We start from the raw sequence: 21,840 nt of genomic DNA, 5'->3' as shown, positions 1-21,840 counted from the left end.
CGAAACTCGAAGATCATCGACACTCATAAGGCAATATCGATACTCCTACCACTTGTGGTACAAATAATAAGTTCGTTACATTATCGCCACTCGTACAACTTGTTGCAAAAATACAAAAAAACTAGCATATATAAAATACAGCAAAACGAAATTCTAATTTTTGTTGATGACATGGTACATCAGCTTTTAATTATATTAGTGAAGTACTAAGAGAACTAAATGGTATTATAATATGGTACAGAGGGACGTAAGTTGGCACCCTTAGATGTGGGTTTAAGATTAGGGGTTGTTTTTTTCATCGACCCGTTTCGATTCAAACCCACCCGACACAACTTGTTTGTCTATCTTAAGGGCAAGGGATGTGGGATAAAAGAGGAGAACTGTTACGTTTTATTCGAGACAACCGTCAATCTCCTAAGAACACAAGAGAAGAATAGAAAAGAGACACAAAATAATAATTCTTTTTCTCAAACAAAGATTACAATATATAGGAAAATCAAAGACATAATAATAGGAAAAGATAAACAATATAAGGAAACACAATTAGAGTATAATAAAGAAACTAAATGATATATAAAACTTAAATAATCATATTAAATATAATTAATATTAATGATCGTATCAAGAACTCCAAATTTATCAACAAGTTTACCAAACAAACACAATATTGATTTTTTATACGAATTCATTCCATTTTTAATTTAAATTTCTTTAAAAAAATTTCAGTGTACCAAACGCTTCTAAACAACGGTTTCATTTAAGATCATTTAAGAGAAGAGGGTGTTTGGAATTCCTTATTTTACCACTTTATAACTTTTGGGTTAAGTTAATAAGTTACAATATTGTAACTTATTAACTTATCCCCACACAATAACCTACGTTTCCAAACACTTTTTATAACTTATATCAAAAAAGCAATTCCACATAATGTTTGAGGTATCGGCCGGTTGAACCGGTTATACTGGATTTCGGTAAGGCAATCGGTATTTAGAGACCAGTAATTTTGCTATAACAATAACCAAATATATAATAATCAATAATGTTTCCCTTATAATAAGCACAATATCACAATACTACAAATCACAAACACACAACTATGCCAATGAACACATTTGTATAAAAAAATGCACTTTTTCGCTTAAAATTTGTAGGTTACTCAAGTTTGAGGGACATATTTTTGTATATGTTTGGTTCTGTTATCTACTTGTAAACATACGGGATAGCCATTCACCTGAAGACTGAAAGTGACCGGGGCGACTGTTGTGTGTTTTGATTAATTATTTCGCTTAAAAATATGTCGATTACTTAAGTTCGAGGTACATGTACTTTTATATGTTTGGTCCCGTCATATACCTGTAGACATACGGGATAGCCATTTACATGAAGACTGAAAGTGATTGAGGCGACCGGATTTAAAATGTCTTCTAAAACATTTTCTGTGAAGTGATATGATTATTCAGTTAAAAGTTCTTTTGAAGCTTAAAATATTTTGAAATGAAAATTGATTCAACCTTTGAAGAATGATAGTCAAATTGGTTATGTGTGCCTAACGTGTGAAATCGTACCGCCGGTTTAAAATGACAAACCGCTTTTAAACCCAATAGATTTTTTAATATATTTTTGCGACCCATGTATTTTTAAAATATAACTTTTAACACAACGGATAAAATTGAAACGAATAAACACCGTAAACAACTATTCATTAATCAACAAATTTAAAATCAAATCCGATCCGAATAAAAAACCGATTTTAAAAACATTGATCCCACACCCGTCGAAGTGTACTGGCCTATGACGGGGCGTTGAAGCTAACTTTTGTACCTTGGTTAGGTACTAGTTCGGTATTCTTCTATTCAGCCAAACCAAACGTAACTTGGCTTCGTCAACACCACTCATTTCATTTTATTACGATATACAAACAAACCAACCCTAATTCACTCTCGATTCAATTCAATCCAATCCAATCCTTCAATAATCATCAATCTACTCATTCATCCATTGCTAACGGGGTGAATTGAACCAACCGATTGATTGAATAAGTTGTATGGAGTGGGACAGTAGCAGCAGCAGCAGCAGTTCTGATCTAAGCGGAGACGATGACGGAGGAGGATTCTTGTTAAACGATGGCGGTCCGCTCCCGTTCCCCGTCGATACGCTGCTTCAGCCTGCGCCCTGTGGATTTGTTGTTACGGATGCTTTGGAGCCGGATAATCCCATTATTTATGTCAATTCGGTGTTCGAGATTATTACCGGGTATCGCGCTGAAGAAGTCCTCGGTCGGAATTGGTAAGTCATGTGTTTCGTGTAATCTGGTTGATGTAGTTGGTTAGGGTTAGTGTGTTTTTGGCTTTTTGTGTAGGTTAATTAGGGTTTTGTATTGAAAGGAATTAGGTGTTTGAGAAGAATATTCCGGGAAATGTTATATGCGGCGGAAGGAAGTAGTTAAGATTATAGCTCTGGACAGAAACAAATTAGTATTTACAAGTACCTGTACGGGTATGTGTATTTTGGAACTCGGCAGTTGGTACCCATATCAATTTAACCATTTGGTACCAGTGGTTTACCGGTACGCGGACCTATTTCGTTTATTCATTCGTACCGGCACTCGTACCAATTTTAGTGGAAACTTTTTTTTAAAAAAACAAAGTGGGTACCGGTACTCGGTACCCAGTTTTACTGATTTTTGGGTACATGTACCGGTACGATTACGGGTATGGTACTGATCTCATCCCTAGTTTTCAGTTAATTTGTTTACATTTGCCATTAACCTTATGGTTTGAGGTTCGAAACTTGACTCAAGGGTGTTTTCCCCACAGTGGAGGGTTTCTTCTTTGATGGTATTCTTGGGTGAGGTAGGCCTTGAGCGTCATAATTAGTATGGACGGTTGACATCCCGTCTCTGGAAGGCTCACTCGGGTGTTGGGGTAGTTCCAAACGCTGTTAAAAAAGTTAGTTTACATTTGAATTCATGGAGATTTTGGGTGCTTATTTATAGGGGCACATGGCACTAGGTCTTCTTAGAATAAAGAAAGAACATAACATTAACATACAGTTAGAAACTTTAGCTTCTGATGGTGGGATATAATTGATATAATTTCTTTTTGGTAGTGTATGATAGTATGATGGATTTAGCTTTAAGCTAAAAGAACATAACATAGAAGCTTCGGCTTTTCATGGTTGATATATTTGATAAGATTATCTTTTGGTAGTGTATAATGGTATGATAGATTTAAGTCATTTGACTGTAAGCTGAACTTTGTTATTGCCTACTATTTATTGGCATGCCCATAGAACTTCAAGGAAATGAAGATTGAAGAAATGAATAGCCATAGCCCATGATCCCATTCTTAGAATAGAATAGGAACAATAGTTTGGTTTTTTATTCTACTATATATATTTGCAGTTGTTGTACCAAATTTTCAATGCACCAAATCTAGCTGATGGCTTTTTCCACTTTTCAATAATGTTATATTGTAAAAAGTTTATTGTAACTGATTTGTAGAAGTAACTTAGGATGTAGTTTTCTAGACTGTTTTGGTCTACTTTTAGATTTGTTTATTCTTCCTTCTAAATAGTGTTGCGTTAATCATTAACAGCTTTGCAACTGCATTTGATGCTTGATGCTTCATATGTTATAACTGTACCAACGATATAGGGATTGGATTACACCACATCATGCCTGCTATATTGACATAAGTATATTACAGTTTCTAGATGAGCTAGATCAAACAATTACTGTTATAGTTTGCCTTGCCTGCTTGCTTGCCTCTTTGTGATAGGCATTTTCTTACTGCTTCTACTTGGTAATCCCCATTTATTTTTCTTCCTGGTTTGTGCTGATAGTTACTGCATACCGGTTGTTCTCTTTTGACCTTTTGCCTTTCCTCACTGATTTTCTTTTGGAATCTTATCCTACACCATGAACTTTTAAGTTTTAATATTATGAAGCACTAACCGTATTATTATCTATTAAGCCTTCCATACACCACTATGCTAGGATAGAAGCCTTAGGCGAATCTGGATATAGAACTTGTTCTTTGAAGCTATAATCCCTTTGAAATATACTGTTGTGTGCGGTTACACAAATGGAATTTTAGTATGATAAAGAGATTGGATGTATGACTGATTATTTTGATAGTATTCATTGAGGTCTATCAATTTTGTTCCTGTGGTGTTGGAATATCTTTTTAATAAATTTGTTATGACTTTTAAAACACCACAATGCTAAAGTTCATACCCAGCCTTTCAATTTCCCAACATTTCTTGTTTGTGAGTTTTCTAACTCTTTTACAGAGTCATATACTTTGGAAGATGTACTGCCCATTGCATCTAGTAGGGAATGACTAATGAGGCAGTATCCCACATTAGTTGATTCACTGATTGCTTTGACAATCTTTATGGATTGATATTCAGTTTTCGTCTGTACACTGGCACTATAATTTCAAAAATGTAAACGTTCATTTCATGCATACGGCACTATTTTCAAGTGAGAATCGAAGGCATATTGTTTAGGTGCTGTGTTTCTGATGTGCTCTTGAATACAGTGCTGGTTCATTGGTTTCAAGTTTTATTTGCCAATTCTTTTAGAACTTAAGTAGTAGTGGATTTCAGCTTGTACTTCAGATATGCTCACGTTGACAGATTCATTTAATGTTTAAATAACCATTGTTAGTTGAGCTGCGGGATGTAAACGAGTCCTAAGTTCTAATGTCGCAAGGGGAAGCCTTAGAATCATATATTTTTTTATTCGTCTTCTGTATGAAATTCAAGGTGAATTGCATTAACATGTAGGGTTTTAGCACATACTTTTATGGCTGATTTCATAGTTTTTACATTAGATTTAAAGATCTTAGCTATGATTCATTATTTTCTTCGAATTCCCCTGGTTTGTACTACAGTCCTAGAGCTGCGAATCAGCATTACAAATTTATCACAGCCTCACAGGGACTTTTAAGTCTTCATGTTTTATTCACAAACTGAATAACGTGTCCACAGTCTACACATAGATGCGTTTATAGGGAGTCACACACGATATATATCGAAGTAAATGTGATATGCGTTGTAGTTGAATTAAAGTAGCTGCACTCGATGCACACCATAACTAGGTTGTTACCTTACAAAGGTCTAAGCAACATTTTTTAATGATTTCTTTCTATCTTCTATATTTAGTTTTGTAGTTTATCTACAATGCACAATGTCATTTGCTTGTAGCACTGTAAAGGGCAATCTAATAAACAAAAAACTAGGAATGTTTCCCTCCGAACAAATCAACAAATAGTATTAGTAGGAAGTAACATAATGAGTCAATTTGGACTATTTTTATCTAACGGGTCAAATGGCCAACAACAAACTTAGCTGAAATGGACACCAGGTCAAATGGGCCAATAATGTCAGAAGTCTGTTAAGTTTATTTTAATCAACATCCTGAAAGCTTTAGGAAAATTTGGATGAGTACTTTAAAAATACAGTATTTGTAACCATATTCAGCGAACCCATTACCCAACTCGCCAGAGAGCCCATCTTGCCACCTTTACTTTTTATTGCTCCAATATGGTGTATTATTTTCCAAATGCTATATCATCGCGCTGTCTACATGTGAGTACACTTGTTTTTATTCAATCTAATTTTTGGATCTTTTTTTCAGCCGGTTCTTGCAATGCAGAGGTCCATACGCAAAAAGAAGACACCCCCTAGTGGACTCTACTGTAGTCTCAGAAATCAGGAGATGCCTTGAGGACGGGATTGAATTCAAAGGAGAGTTGTTGAACTTCACAAAAGACGGTACCCCATTAATGAACAGGCTGCGTATGACCCCTATATACGGTGATGACGAGGTAATAACACATATCATCGGTATACAATTCTTCACAGAAGTTAATCTTGATCTGGGCCCATTAACGGGGTCCACAGCAAAAGTAACCGTGAAATCATCCGACCCATTTCGGTCCAGTCTCCTCTCGTGTCGGCTGACACCAGATGAAACCCGCAACTCCTCCATTGGACTTTCCGGGATTTTACAATTAACTGATGAAGTAATTTCCCTTAAAATACTCTCAAGGTTGACCCCACGCGATATCGCATCTGTCGGTTCGGTTTGCAGGCGGTTTTATGAGGTGGCGAAAAACGAGGACTTGTGGCGAATGGTGTGTCAAAACGCGTGGGGTAGCGAAACAACTCGGGTGTTAGAGGCGGTTCCCGGGGCTAAACGGTTGGGATGGGGTCGGTTAGCTAGAGAACTTACTACTCTTGAAGCAGCTGCATGGAGGAAGTTGTCGGTCGGCGGTGCGGTGGAGCCATCACGGTGTAATTTCAGCGCGTGTGCAGTCGGGAACCGTGTGGTTTTGTTTGGCGGTGAGGGTGTCAACATGCAACCAATGAATGATACTTTTGTACTCGATTTGAACTCTAGCAAACCTGAGTGGCAACACGTGAAAGTCAGCTCACCGCCCCCGGGTCGGTGGGGTCATACGCTCTCGTGTGTGAACGGGTCTAATTTGGTGGTGTTTGGAGGGTGTGGGACCCAAGGGTTACTCAACGATGTATTTCTTTTGGATTTAGATGCCAAACATCCTACATGGCGGGAAATTTCCGGTTTAGCCCCTCCGCTTCCACGATCATGGCATAGTTCGTGTACTCTTGACGGGACTAAATTAATCGTGTCCGGCGGTTGTGCGGATTCGGGTGTACTTTTAAGCGATACGTTTCTACTTGATCTTTCAATGGAGAAACCGATTTGGAGGGAAATACCGGTCACGTGGACCCCACCTTCACGTTTGGGTCACACGTTATCGGTGTATGGTGGTCGCAAAATCTTGATGTTTGGCGGTCTTGCTAAAAGCGGGCCTCTTCGGTTCCGGTCGAGTGACGTATTCACCATGGATTTGAGTGAGGATGAACCGTGTTGGAGGTCAGTGACTGGAAGTGGAATGCCCGGTGCGGGTAATCCAGGTGGCAAAGCTCCACCGCCTAGGCTTGACCATGTAGCCGTTAGCCTCCCGGGTGGTAGGATGTTGGTCTTCGGTGGCTCAGTTGCGGGTCTTCACTCTGCCTCACAGCTTTATATTCTTGACCCTACCGAGGAGAAACCGACGTGGCGCATGTTAAACTTACCTGGGCTGCCCCCACGGTTCGCTTGGGGTCATAGTACGTGTGTTGTTGGTGGTACACGGGCCATTGTTCTCGGTGGTCAAACGGGTGAGGAATGGATGTTAAGTGAGCTTCATGAACTATCTTTAGCGAGTTCTGTTATCTAAACATATTGTACAAAAAAGTCAACACGTGTGGTTGCTCGGCTCAGCACTTACAGGTGTGTGGAGACTGGAGATCTTGCAGAGGGTGTTCCGTGTGAAAGTACGATTTTGTCAGATTTGTGCTGAAAACGTCGTTTCGTATCGAGTGTCACGTTTTTCGGTTAAGGAGTAATTGACACAGTGGGTAGGGTATAATATGGTAATATACTTAGGTTTTGTTATTTATAATGTATGCACATGTAATGGTATGGAGTAATTGACACAGTGGGTAGGGTATAATATGGTAATATACTTAGGTCTTGTAATTTATAATGTATGCACATGTAATGGTATGGTTGTGTTATGAACCAAAACTAAAATGTTAATGTTGCTTGTACATAGGAAATGACAAATTTGTCCTTAAAACCCATCCTCTGTGCTGAAAGCTGTATTCAGCTCCTTTACCGTGTTCCCTGGAAGCCATCGCAGCCGCGTTTGTCCATGGTTCGGCTCCTTGTTCGGCCATAGATGACTACTTCCATTTTGCAGGGAGGTTATATGTTTGTGTGTGTATAAATGGTGAGAAAATTACAGAAATTTTTTGATCGATAATACTTTTATAGGTTGTGTTTAAGAAACCATGTCTATGTTATTTTTTACCTAAAAGATCATCAAGCTAATTTGTTCATATGTTATTTACTTAAAAAGATCATCAAAAATGATTTAGATGCGTACATTAATATGTTCTTTGATACTTTTGGTCTATAGTAGAGGTGAAATGCTTTCTTATAATGTTTTAGATTCTACACTAGCGAGAAGATGCCGGAATCCAACTTTAGATGTAATGGCGTATTGGATTAGGCGAGTCCGGTGTGTCAAACCTGTAACGAATTTAGAAATTTTTTCGTATCAACGTTAGATGTGCTAGCGTATTGCGGTCCGGCGTGTTAAACATGTAATGGTTTATCAAACATGTAATGAATCTAGAAATTTTACAAGACAAAAGTGTGACACTGCCCCGGAAAATTGTAACACATGAACTCGAACATGTATTTACAAGTTGATAGAGCACAACCTGTTTTAAGTTCAACTTCTTTTATTTCAACACTTCAAAATTTCAAATTTATGTTTAGAAATGCAAGTACCTATAGAGCATTTACAATTTAAGCTATAAAATACTCTTTGCTTTGCATAACTAGTCTATCTTTAAGAGAATACCCACTTTGAAAAGGTATTATAAAAAAATAGGAAAATTAAATTTTAAAAACCAAAATTTTTTAGTTATTGGCCGACGCTGGTCCTAACTAAAGAAATGCATAAGAATAGTTCTAAATTTTAACCTATTTTCTTCCGCCGAGCTTTTATTTAATAGAGTTTAACCAAGTTAGTTTTTGACGATAATAGTGAGGCCCACCACGCCAAAAGAATCAAATAAAAATAGATAGTAAAAGCATACCACACCAAAGTAATCAAAATGAAGATAGATAGTGGGACTCACCCATGACCCCCTTTCTCCCCTCTCCCAACACTATTGCATTAGCACCTCTCTCATTAAACATTCAAGAAGTTTAGAACCTAAAAATCGATGCATATGAAGACTGTCTTATTTTCTGGAGATTTGAAATTTGTTTAAAATTATAAAGCAATATTGAAAACTAAAGTTTTTTTTTTAAATGGTGGAGTGGTTCTTGTATGTTTACTTTCTTCCCACATTGTGCAATGGAAGCACTATGGACATTTTCGAATTATATTTGTTGGTAAAATAATGGAAGGAGGTTATATATATATGCTTGTTACTTAATATGGGTTATTGGGTCTAGTGGCTGCAAATCTTGGGAAAGAAAAAGAAGATGGAGACATGTTGATTTGGAAATTTAAAACCTTACTTAACAACCAATCACATTACATTAAATATCTTGATGTCTTGATTTGGTTTGAAATGAATAATACACAAGGGATAGGGGAGACTAGCACTCCGTCCGGGCCAAAAGGAACTCAAAGCATCTGTGACATTGTTATGCACCCGAGTAGCCCATGCAAGTGAAGGCCCAGCAACCATGCTAATTGTTGTTATGGGTTTTAATGTTTTTAATTATTTTCATGTTTTACTTGGTCTTGTTTACTTTTTCAAGTCAATTTAGTTGTGAGGGAATAAAGGGAATAGTGGGTTATGCTTAGGTTTCCATGTTTTCCAATTTAGTAGGGAAGTAGTTTAGTTGTGGAGTCTTTTGTACCCTTTATAAGAGAAGCTTTTGTTTGGAAATATTATTCAGAAAATTGCCTCAATACTTCTTTCTAAATTTCAATCCTTTCTCTCCCTTTTTGCTTGAACCGATCTAACCACAACAGTGGTATCAGAGCTAGGTTGATCTCCGTGGATACTCGACAGAAAGCCAATGAACAATTTCAGCAAGAAACTCAAGCTGCACTCAAGAAGCTCAACACCATGCTTGAAAAGATTATAAAGGATTATCAATCCCTACAGTCAATGGTTCAAACGACGCAGCCGAAGAATCCCAACCACCCTTCTCATTCCGGCGGCGACTCTGATAATGCCCTGGTGTACGAACACGATCCAAAGTCATACTTGAAGCTCCATCTCTTGCGATTCAGCGGAGACGACCCGATGACTTGATCCAAAGTCATACTTGAAGCTCCATCTCTCACGATTCAGCGGAGACGACCCGAGGGCTTGGCCCTACCAGGCCGAGCAATTCTTTGATTTCCAGAAGGTTCCCGACGTGGATCAAGCCCATTTAGCCTCGCTCCACCTTGATGACATTGCTCTTCAATGGCACAAATGGTTCACTAAGTCGCGCGGGCCACTTACATGGGCCAAGTTTTCCACGGCCATGCTTCATCGATTTGGTCCTACCAATTTTCGAAGATATATCCGAAGCTCTATCCTGTCTCACGCAAACAACTATGATTCCTGCTTACCAAAAAGCCTTTGAACGACTCTCACCGGGTGGTTGGCTTGCTAGACATTTTTCTCCTGGGTTGTTTTATTGGAGGGCTGAAAGATGAGATTTGTTTGGGAGTCAAGATTAAGAAACCACGTACTTTATCAAAAGCTATTGGTTTGGTGGAAAATAAATTGAATATGAACCCGAAAACCATAAGCCCTACAACACCCTCCAAAACAACCACATCGGCTGGCCTCTTAGGCCCCGGCCCATCCAGCAGATTGTCACTTCCAGCTCCTACTCCGATCCGTCGGATCTCCAACCATGAGGCTAGAGAACGTCGTGAGAATGGCCTGTGCTACTACTGCGATGAGTGTTACACTCCCGAGTATCACTTCATGGCTATTTCCCACCCGTGTTCAACTATTTGGTAGGACATACGACAAGAGGTACAATCTGACTCCTACTTTCAAGACTTTCAAAAAATTGGTTTTACGGGATGAGGTTTGGTTTCGAGATAGAGCTATTTTCTTTAGTCCTACTTCTCCATTGTTAGAGACTGTTTTGCATCTTTGTCATGCAACACCAGAGGGGGTCATTTTGGTTTTCACAAAGTAAAGCAAACATTTTGGTGGGCTGGGCTAAAGGAACGGGTTAAGCGTTTTATCAAGAAGTGCCAAGTTTGTCAACGTTTCAAAACAGATAGCATGTTGCCATCGGGGTTATTGCAATTGCTACCAATTCCGGAACGAGTATGGAGCATCTAAGTATGAATTTTGTTGAAGGCCTTCCAAACTCTAAAGGGTTTACTGTGGTAATGGTTGTAGTTTCAAAATATGCTCACTTTATTCCTATGCGGCACCCTTTTTCGGCTGCCACAGTTGCAAAGGAATTCATTTTCCACGTGGTTAAGCTTCATACAATTCCGGCAACGGTGGTAAGTGACCGGGATAAAGTCTTCTTTTGGCAATCGTTGTTCAAGATACAAGGCACTAATCTTTGCATGAGCTCTAGCTACCATCCTCAAACGGATGGGCAGACCGAGGTTATTAATCGAGTAATGGAACAGTACTTACGTTGCTTTGTGGGTGATCAGCCGAAGAAGTGGGTGGATTGACTTCTGTGGGCCGAGTACAGCTACAATACATCGATCCATACGTCCACTAAAATGATTCTGTTTGAAGTTGTTTATGGTCGGCCGGCTCGTAAGATTGTTCCATATATTTCCGGTACAACCAAAGTGCAAGCGGTTGATGAATACTTGAGTGATCGGGAGGCAATTATTATTCGGCTCCGGGCGAATTTTGTGATTTTTTTTTCTAGAATAGGTGAGTTTAAAAGAAAAGAAGTGTTTTTAGGTGGCCGACTTTATTTTAAGTGATTTTAGGTAATTCTTTTTCTTAGATAGAGGATTACGGTGACACATCAACAACCCTTTCAAGTGGCGGTCTACATCATCCAAGTGGCCGTCCACGTCATCAAAGGTGTGAGGTGGCAGAACATGTGGAATCCTCTATCTCAAATAGAGAGTTATAAATAAAATAAAGAATTTATAAATAATCATATTAGTATATAAATAACCTACTCAATAATAGTAATAATAAATCATAAGTTGAGTACAATAATCTCGTAATAATTATAATAACAAAACTTGTAAGTCAATAATAATAATGATAATAATAATAAATATTCTAAGTAATAATAATAAACCTTAATAAGAATTCCATCCTATTTAATTAAATATGTGATGTATATGTTAGTCATTTAATAATTTATGATGTACTTTTATAAAATACAGCGTACTTTATAAAATACAATTAAATAAAAATATAATACAACGTAAAAACTATACAACAAAATACAATATTGGTGGGTGACCAATATATAACCTCAAAAAACCAAGCAAACTATACTTTCATGACATGTGATATATTATAGTGTTATGTTTACCTATAAGTCTAAATTTTCAAAGCAATTCAAGGAGTGTTTAAGGCAAAATGTTGGTCACTCGCTAATAATATATTTTATTGTATTGTATTATTTTGTATATTTTTTTTATTAAATTCTAGTTTTATTTTCGTTTTATTTATAAAAGTGAATCATAAATTATTAAATGCTTTTAACATATATAACACACATTTAACTAAATAGATATTATAAATATTATTATTATTATTACTGTTACTAGTATTTACACCCCTGCGTTGCGACGGAGGTGTAAAACCTTGAATTTACATATCCACTCCACTCGAAAGCATAAAGTTACCACCACCACCGCCTTCGTTCGCCATCCCCTCTTCCGCAGTCTGTAACTAATATTAACCATTAAGAAAAAGTAACAAAAAGTAGACGTAATAACGTTGAACCACATACGCTCATTGCATCGTGTTAACACACAAAAATTAGACCGAAACATAAAATATAGAAAAAAATAACTAAGTCAACTTAACATCTACGCGTAGCGATGGTTCTGTTAAATGGGAAAATAGACATCACATCCAACCACACGCATGCGTTGCAGCGCGTTAACTAGTTAAATTCAAACGTAAACGTTAAACAAAAAAAATGTAGAAGTTGAAAAGTATATGGCACCAAAGTTGAAAGTGAAAAACATATATTTTATGACTTATTTGTAAACAATGAAAAAGTGTAGGGACCAAAGTAAAAAAAATGAAATATAAAAATGAATATTACATGATACAAACTTGAATGCACAATGTACAAGAGACTAAAGCATGTTTCTCCCACTTTTATTATTATATAAATTATTATCAATTTACTAATTTTGTTATTATAGTTATTATATATATTATCATAAATTTATGACTTTTAATCAGATTATTATTATGGTTATTATTGTTAATATTATTATTCTGTATGTTTTGTTACTAACATGTATATTTTATAAATCCTTATTTTATTCATAATCATCTATTTGAGATAGAGTCTTCCACATGCCATGCCACATCACACATGCGATGACATGGACGCCAATCTGGATGATATGGATCGCCACTTGGAAATGTTGCTAAAGTGTCACCTTAATCCATTATCTGAGATAGAGGATTACCTAAAATCACTTAAAATAAAGTAAGCCACCTAAAACCACTTATTTTTTTGCAAAGTCACCTATTCTAGCAAAAAAATCCGAATTTAGTAGAGGCACAGAACCGAATGAAAATACAAGCAGACCGTAAAAGGCGCGAGGTTCAGTTTGAGGAAGGGGGCCTTGTTTTTGCTAAACTCCAACCATATCAGCAGGCTACTGTTGCAAATCGTTTGTCTAACAAACTTGCTCCAAAGTTTTTTGGGCCTTACAAAATTATTAAGCGAGTGGGGCAGGTTGCTTATCGACTTCAGTTACCACCAGGTTCTTTAATCCATGATGTGTTCCATGTAAGCCTTCTACACAAATGTGAGGGTCAAGCTATGGTGCCCTGCCCAACGATTATAGATGACACAACCCTTACTCCTACTCAACCACAACCAGAATGTATCGATCTTGGACGAGAGGGTCATACGAAAAGGGAAATATCGGCCGCGTACAGAAATTCTTGTCAAATGGATCGGTCAGGGTCGTGAGGAAGCCACATGGGAGACGAAATGGAGGTTCGCCAAGGCCTATCCGGATTTCCGCCTTGCGGACAAGGTGGGTTCAAGCGGGGTCGATTGTTATGCACCCGAGTAGCCCATGCAAGTGAAGGCCCATGCACATGCATGCAGCAGCCATGCTAATTGCTGTTGTGGGTTTTATTGTTTTTAATTATTTTCATGTTTTACTTGGTCTTGTTCACTTTTTCAAGTCAATTTAGTTTTGAGGGAATAAAGGGAATCGTGGTTTATGCATGGGTTTCCATGTTTTCCAATTTAGTAGAGAAGTAGTTTAGTTGTGGAGTCTTTTGTACCCTTTACAAGGGAAGCTTTTGTTTGGAAATATTATTCAGAAAATACTTCTTCCTAAATTTCAATCCTTTCTCTCCCTTTTTGCTTGAACCGATCTAACCCCAACAGACATATACGATGGGATATGATAAAGAAGGAGCATGGAAGTTAGGCAAAAGAAGAATATTTGATTTTCAGCCCATCATTTAAGCGGTGAAGGAATATATTTACAGTTGCAACGGCCATATATGATCTCTTAGAACCCACCAAATCCCACAATAAGTTTAATTGTATTATCCATATGTAAACAATTCACCAAGTATTCTAGTACCAATTTCGTTTGTTCTATATATATGTTGTGTGTACGTGCATCAAATATAGTTCTAGATATATTAGATAAGATATATATTCAGGAGATTATGAGTTATGTGTGAATCACGCAATAAATACGAAGATGAATGCTTGACATACATAATCTCAACTCCCATGTAGAGCTGAGGCCTGAGCACATTTCATAGACTCATCCAAAACCAGAGTAGTATATAACTCAAATTACAAAGGAACGAAGAAAAGAAACTATTATGACACAGGGTATTGTTATTTCTTGGAACCTTCATCTGGATGAATTTCATATATAGTAAAAGGTCCCCTCGGAGATTTACTTTATTCGACCGGGATGGTGTATATGAATATTCTTGATTGCAAATTGTTAGTTCATCTTACAAGCGAAATAAGGCCATATTCAGCATAGAAGAGCTGCAACACATATAAAAAGTTATTCCAAACCAAAGAAAAGTAAACAGTGGTGCAAATAAAACACTTATGTTACTTCAAACAATGTATAATAATAGGATAACGGATACAAATAATTATGGAATTTACCTGCCAAAGGAACATATACATAGATTGAACGACTTCCATGTTCTTCAAATCTACTGATTTGGCGCGTATCCAAAGTATTGTTCCCATCGCTAGATGACTAATAATCTACACATAAAAAATGTTACCATTACCCAAATTCTAAATGTTATTACTACTGTAAGAAGTTCTGTTTCTAGTTTAAGTTCCTTTGATTACTGCGTAGATTCATAGCTTACCGTTACATATTTGCTCCAAGCGATGGGTGAAGTTGCTCCCACCAATGCAGCAGCAATATAAGCGATTTCAAGAATCCAAATGCAAATCCAGTACATCTGAAAAGATTTAGGTGTTAGTGCTAGAAACTGAATGACTTTATCCGAATACGTCTTAACGTTTAAAGGTTCGTGTAAATTTTGACAACATTTAGTACTTGATACTAACCCGTTTTTCACCCAATTTTATAGCTAGCGACTTAATTCCATGCATTCGGTCTCCCTCAATATCGGGGATGTCCTATTAAAAGGAAGAATCAAATCAGTGATAAGCATTGCCATTAACTTACTACATGAAGATTACTAAAGTTAGAAGTTTGATCAGCTATGATGGTGTTTACCTTGAAGAATATTGTTGAGACTGAGAAGGCACTAAGCATTCCTACTGCAAATAGTATTGGCCTTGAAAGTAAACTGGACCCTCCACTGATAGAATTCTGCAGATTTTCATGTATTTAGTACATATAAATAAGGCATAAAGAACAGTAAATATGACGGTTAGACAAAATTAGAACCGGTAGCGAACAATGTTATGTAACATTATTTTTCCTCAAAATTTGTATTCTTTTCACGTACAGCGTACTGTCCAAAATTTATCTTTTGTTGTTGTCACTATGTCTCATATGGTGACTTCAATTTGCAAATATTTTCTAAGAGATAGAAAAGGTGGTCAAAGAAGTATTATACTTTGGTTTCAGCTACTTATAACTATACAATGAACCTATTATGCAATTTTTATGAGCACTTAAATTAGTTGCCCTTTTAGACATTTAGAAAAAGTTTATATATTTTAGGTTTAAATAAACGCAGTTTTCCCAAAAAATATCCTCAAGTACATTATCTCATTCCTATGAGTTTTTGTATTGTTTTTTATTTATGTTTTTCTGATATAGTGTAAATATGTTTTTTTTTACACACAACATGATACAAACTAGCATAGAAGTAGGAAAAAAGACCTGCATATGCATGTAATATCCAATGGGAACTACCAGTGCTCTAGCCATTAGCATGTAAAAAGCTGCCGTGAAAGGAAACCTCTTCCATCTCAACCAGGGTAGCTGGAATGGTACACACAAGAAAATTTAACTAATTAAGTATATTGTGTACATACATATTTTAGAGCCATTGAGTCCATAACATCATTAGAACCTTACCACATTGGCTGAATATGCAGTCCCAACCACAAACCACCCAACGAAACCCCAGCAGCTAATGGGAGAGATGGCTTGTTAACCTGAGAGATTCATTATACTGTCAACAATAGTTCTATACATGATATAGACACGCTTGTGCGAGTGCATGTCGAGTTCACACTAAAGATTCCTTTCTTTTCCAAACCTTGTCAAGTTCTATATCACATATTTGATTGAATCCACAGACATACATTTGCATAAACATGCCTCCAACAAGAGCCTGAAAGTAATAATCCACGGACAATAAGAATATTATTATAAGAAAATCGCGTATTGTAACTGTTCGCGGTTGAAGGCTGGTTCATTCTTAAAATACCTGAATCATTTTCAGGAAGAACAGTGGGGAAAAATCTGATAGCTTTTGGACATTAAGAAGAGACATGGCTAGTACACTTAATACCTACATAATTGTATTAAACATAGTCACTAGTCAGTGTAATTTCGATCATAGTTTATGTTAATGGAATTTTATAAATAACCAATGATATTGATATTTCAAAATTCTTATAACATACCGTTCCAACTGCTGCATACGGCCTTATAAATCTATACAAAACGCCCACGAAACGGATTGCTTTTTCCATGGGATTTGTTAAATCATGAGTTGCATCAAACTGATGATTGTTGCTAGATGTTGCATTTAGTTCAAACTTCTCTTTTTTCATTAGGTGAGGTGTAAATTGTTCATAGAAGGTCTTATCCGTGTGATTATTAGTATTTCTTCGTTGAAATGTTGAGGACTCGCTCATATGATCAGCATTGGATATCCGAAGAAACTTTAAAGGTTGTGATCCTATATGTTCATTGCATTGGTTATAAGAAAATATAAAAATATATACTGAAAAACGAGATAATATTAGCAGACACAATTAAATTCAAGAAATATTGTAGATTACTGATTTAAATCTACAAAGATTAAACTAAAAGATTAATAATTAATAAGATATTGGTAGCTTATTCACTCATATTTTTCTTTTTTTGAAAGAGGTATTTAAAATTTCAAATATAAATGTATAAATTACATACTTTTCCCTCAAAAATAATTGTTTTTAATTACTATTAATTTCTTTTAAAGACGAATTTCTGTCATCTGAGAGACTTGAATTCATAAAACACATTAAAAAAACATTTAGCAATATTAACGTCAAAACTAGTAAACGTACCTATGGTAAGAGAGGAAGGCGACTTCACGACTCCAGAAAACAAAAGCGAAGATGGCTTACAAAATGAGCCCATAGCAAGAGAAGCCATATTTGTCCTTCCTGAAATAGAGTAATTAACTTCTGTCACTTTATTATATTATACGAGCTTTGTTTTCTCTGTATTACATGGTTTGTTTTACGTTATTCGTTTCTAATATCTATATATGTTTTGGGATTTTAATTTTATTTTTTATAAAGTTAACAATATACTTAAGTTTTGATGATGAAAGAGTTTCACATATAAATGAGATGTTATAACCTGATTTAAAAACCATCAGGGTTGGTGAGATTAATGACCCGCTTATTTTTTTTACTATAAAATTATTTCTTTATTGTAAATAATATTTTGTTTAAAAAGAAATCTGATATTAAGTTTTAATATATCCATATTTTATAGCATTTTTCATATCAAATATTTGATGAAATTAATTTTAAATTTAATAGATGTTATAACCCTTTTAAGATCTATCTGGGTTTTGATGAGACCCATACCCATGAATTCGGGTCAAATACATGAGAAACATTTATTTACAAGTAAACGATCTGGTGGCTTGAAGAATGTTCGAAGGTTTCTTTTGTATATATTTAAGATTTAAGATATATTTACATACCTTCAATATAAATTTAGACATTTATTTACATTGAATGGAACCCATATGGGTAATAACTTACGCCGCTAGCCTTTTATAAATAGCAAAACTAAGTTTTATGAAAATTACTTTTATAGATCTTCGATTCATAATATTCATATGCATGATATGTTAGACTCGACTAAGTAGCTTCATAGCCTCATACATAAAAAAAAACCAAAAGAAAACTACAAATGGTAAAACAAAAAAAACCAAATGTCTTGGTTGTCAAGCCATGTTTTCGTGTGTTTGATCACTCGTGAATTACATTTTCCATTTATTGAAATGCATACATAGTTGATGTTGTAATGATCTAATCTTAACATGTGTAGGTGCGTAATATATTCTACTATAGACCAATATAAGAAGCAAAGAATGCTATAACTTATAGATCATATATGTACATGTACGAGTGTATGTTTACAGAATGACATACATTAAATACCGTTAAGATATAACTTAAAAGCAAAACACATACCTCGAAAACAATCGATTTCAACCCGAACAGTATGATTCAAAGGTTGTTCTTAGTTTAGTCGATGAAACAAAGATTGATCGGCCAAATCTACTCTACAACAGCAGAAAATACTAAATTGTTTGAACCACGAACTATCTGGGCTTTAATACAGGGTTAAAACCAAAGCAAAGATTAAAACCGGTCATGCACTTGCCAATTTGAATTCTAATACTAGCTAGATTCATAGTACGTGATTGGTGGGAGAGTTCAAATAACAGTCAATCGTCTTGAAAATGAGAATATGAAAAGTCAATTCTGCCATACAAATATTATACAATACTAGTAACAAATGAACGACATTATTGACAACGGTGACTTACTAAAACTGCCATTGTTGACCGTACGTTGGCGGCTACCTTTTTTCCCCTTTCATTTTGGAGGCTGTAGTTCTTTTAATCAGGTGTGTAATTTCAGTTATGTTTCTGTCTTTGAACGTTCTTCGTGTTTTTTCTTTTATTTATAACTAATAATTTACCCGCCCGTTTTACGGTGAAATTGGTCGATAAAACCCGGGTGTTGCAGCGATGAGACAACGTGAATTCGGTTAGTTTTAACTACATTTGTAACAGTAGCGGAATTAAATCTAAAAATAAATTCGTCAAACTAACGTATCTATTTGATCTATAAAACCTGGGCGCTGGTAAACTCGTGCGTTACGATTCGTGGGTATGTGAATGCGACCCGATTCTAAACAGTAAACTCGTTAGCTAAGTAAAACTAGTTCACTAACTAGGGTAGTATTGTTTAAATAGAAAGATAGTTAATTTATAGTTATACTTGATATAAAGTTAGTTGTGCCCAGTTGAGGAAATGTATTACGGTTAATTCAGAAAGAAACATGACCCATGTGAGTTTGTAGCCCTTTTTATTTGTTATGTTTTTCGGGGCTGTGTGCATACTGTTGGAAGTAATTTCGGACTAAAAGTCACAATTCGGTAAACTTGAGGGACCAATATTGACAAGTAGGTCATAGTGGTTATGTTTCCTAATTGTATTGTAATTATAATAGGTAATGTCTTGGCTAGCAAGTTATGTTAGTCTATATAAACCAAGTCATGGTTAGACATTAGAATGTGGTGGTGTGAGGTGTAACCGAGTTAGGTTCATCTGAAAACACACACACACGAGATGTAACCGAGTTATGGTTCATCTAGATGTAAACGATTTAGGGTTCATCAAGAGTCAAACCGAGTTAGGGTTTGATAGTTTGTAATCAGTTTTTTGAGTTATATTTACTGATTAATATAAACGAGAGTTATTCGTTTAATTCGTGTGTTGATTATCGATACGGGACTTGACATACCCCTATGCGTTTAGTTAATACACTTACCTTAAGTGGTAAGTGTATGCTAAATGAATGTTAATTGAATGATATAGATAGCGTATGTATGTAGATGTATGTGGATATATATATATATATATATATAGGGAAATGTTAAAATAAAAACTTACTCCGGTTGTGAAAACCCAGGAAACTCTACTTAGCCCTTAATCTTGTTCGATGGATGGTTGAGATTAAATGTTTAATGGTAGTACAAAATCTATATTAAAAAACATAATATAAAAATACAAAAGGGCAAAATGGACATTTCATGTATACTTGCTTTATGTCACACATCAAAACACATGCAGACAATCAATTCAAAAATAATTAATCTTCCAACCCCATTAATCTTCCAACCACATTATTCTCTCAACTTCTTGTTCTTCCAACCACCTTCTTCTTTCTTCTTGTTCTTCAAACCAAACCATCATCTTATGTCTTTAAACTATCAACAACCAACATGTTCCAGCAACCAAAATAACATCTTTCGTGAACCCTCGACACCAATTTCCAGGCAAGGTGATGGCGGCGGTCAAGATCTTGGTATGTCTGAAACTTTTTATGACACCATGACCACCACCACGTAGCGGCGGCCGATCGTTTACCACATGATCCAATGATTTTCCTCTACAAAATTTTCAGATCTGGACATTTTATATTGATAAAGTTCTGAACAATAATTTATGGATGAAAGCTACTAGGATCTCATCGTTTTTAGTTTCTTTTTTTTAGTACCAAGTTGACAGAGTTCAGATATGGTAATATTGGTATTTTTGTTTTTTTAAGATATTTTTGGAAATTTTGTTTGGATTTGAATCTTATTTACATTTTTGAAGTTTGTTATTTTAGAGTAGCGTTTACCACATGATCCAGTGATTTTCCTTTACAAAATTTTCAGATCTGGACATTTTATATTGACAAAGTTCTGAACAATAATTTATGGATGAAAGCTACTAGGATATCGTCGTTTTTAGTTTCTTTTTTTTGTACCAAGTTGACAGAGTTCAGATCTTGTAATTTTAGTATTTTTGATTTTTTAAGATATTCTTGCAAATTTTGTTTGGATTTGAATCTTATTTTACATTTTTTGAAGTTTGTTATTTTAGAGTAGAGATTACCACATGATCCAGTGATTTTCCTCTACAAAATTTTCAGATCTGGACATTTTGTATTGACGAAGTTCAGAACAATAATTTATGGATGAAAACTACTAAGATCTCGTCGTTGTTAGTTTCTTTTTTTGGTACCAAGTTGACAGAGTTCAGATCTGGTAATTTTAGTATTTTTGTTTTTTTAAGATATTCTTGCAAATTTTGTTTGGATTTGAATCTTATTTTACATTTTTTGAAATTTGATATTTTAGAGTAGAGAAGGAGCTTCATTCTTCTTTTTATTGTTGGCCCTTAAAAATATTCAAACTTTTTTTGGTTTTTGTTGCAATTCTTGAAGAAATCTTGAATTTTGTAATAAATCTTCATCTTATTTTTTACTGGAATATAAGACAGTGGAGTGGGGTGGTGTTTAGAGTTTGTACTGGAAAATATTATTATCCAGTTTTTTTAAAATATATACGTACATTTTTAAAACATATGTTACGCTTATCTATAAACATATGTTTTAATATGCAAAACATATGTTACGCTTTTCTATAAACGTATGTTTTAATATGAAAAAAACATATGTTTTTTTGTATCAAAATATTAATATTTAAGTGGACAAATTTTAGAGTAGAAAAGGAGCTGCATTTTTCTTTTTATTGTTGACCCTTAAAAAGATTTAAACTTTTTATTTTGGTTTTTGTTGCGATTCTTAAATAAATCTTGAA

At 35.4% G+C, this 21,840-nt stretch overlaps 1 protein-coding gene and 1 pseudogene across 3 annotated transcripts; one reads left to right on the top strand and one right to left on the bottom strand.

Annotated features, from left to right (window-relative positions):
* The first annotated feature begins 1,993 nt into the window (after positions 1-1,993).
* Positions 1,994-7,689, top strand: LOC143598839 (adagio protein 1-like). 2 transcript variants are annotated; one of them, XM_077076960.1, is made up of 3 exons: positions 1,994-2,286; positions 5,645-7,449; positions 7,632-7,689. In XM_077076960.1, exons 1-2 carry the CDS (start codon positions 2,045-2,047, stop codon positions 7,251-7,253), a joined length of 1,851 nt encoding a protein of 616 aa, XP_076933075.1. In that variant the 5' UTR covers positions 1,994-2,044; the 3' UTR covers positions 7,254-7,449; positions 7,632-7,689. The 2 variants fall into 2 exon arrangements, with proteins under 2 accessions (XP_076933075.1, XP_076933069.1); XM_077076954.1 differs by having other exon boundaries at positions 5,645-7,462; positions 7,547-7,689.
* A 6,932-nt stretch (positions 7,690-14,621) lies between these two features.
* Positions 14,622-17,594, bottom strand: LOC143598831 (homogentisate phytyltransferase 1, chloroplastic-like; annotated as a pseudogene). The gene is made up of 11 exons (XR_013147191.1): positions 17,507-17,594; positions 16,859-17,136; positions 16,660-16,743; positions 16,463-16,563; positions 16,308-16,416; positions 16,107-16,208; positions 15,492-15,587; positions 15,320-15,391; positions 15,115-15,210; positions 14,900-15,004; positions 14,622-14,773 (listed from the first exon to the last, which is right to left on the bottom strand). The product of XR_013147191.1 is annotated as a homogentisate phytyltransferase 1, chloroplastic-like (transcript).
* Positions 17,595-21,840: the final 4,246 nt, after the last annotated feature.

The sequence above is a fragment of the Bidens hawaiensis genome, unplaced genomic scaffold, assembly GCF_021521415.1.
Source record: "Bidens hawaiensis isolate Kalapana, Puna unplaced genomic scaffold, B.hawaiensis_p1.1 tig00001910_1, whole genome shotgun sequence".
NCBI classification, from domain to species: domain Eukaryota; kingdom Viridiplantae; phylum Streptophyta; class Magnoliopsida; order Asterales; family Asteraceae; genus Bidens; species Bidens hawaiensis.
This window is presented reverse-complemented; position numbering and strand designations above follow the sequence as displayed.

Excerpts from the sequence above, each read along its gene's own strand:
- LOC143598839 (XM_077076960.1), top strand. The coding sequence starts at position 2,045 with ATGGAGTGGGACAGTAGCAGCAGCAGCAGCAGTTCTGATCTAAGCGGA. Across the intron at positions 2,287-5,644 it reads GAAGTCCTCGGTCGGAATTG|CCGGTTCTTGCAATGCAGAG; the intron begins GTAAGTCATGTG and ends TCTTTTTTTCAG.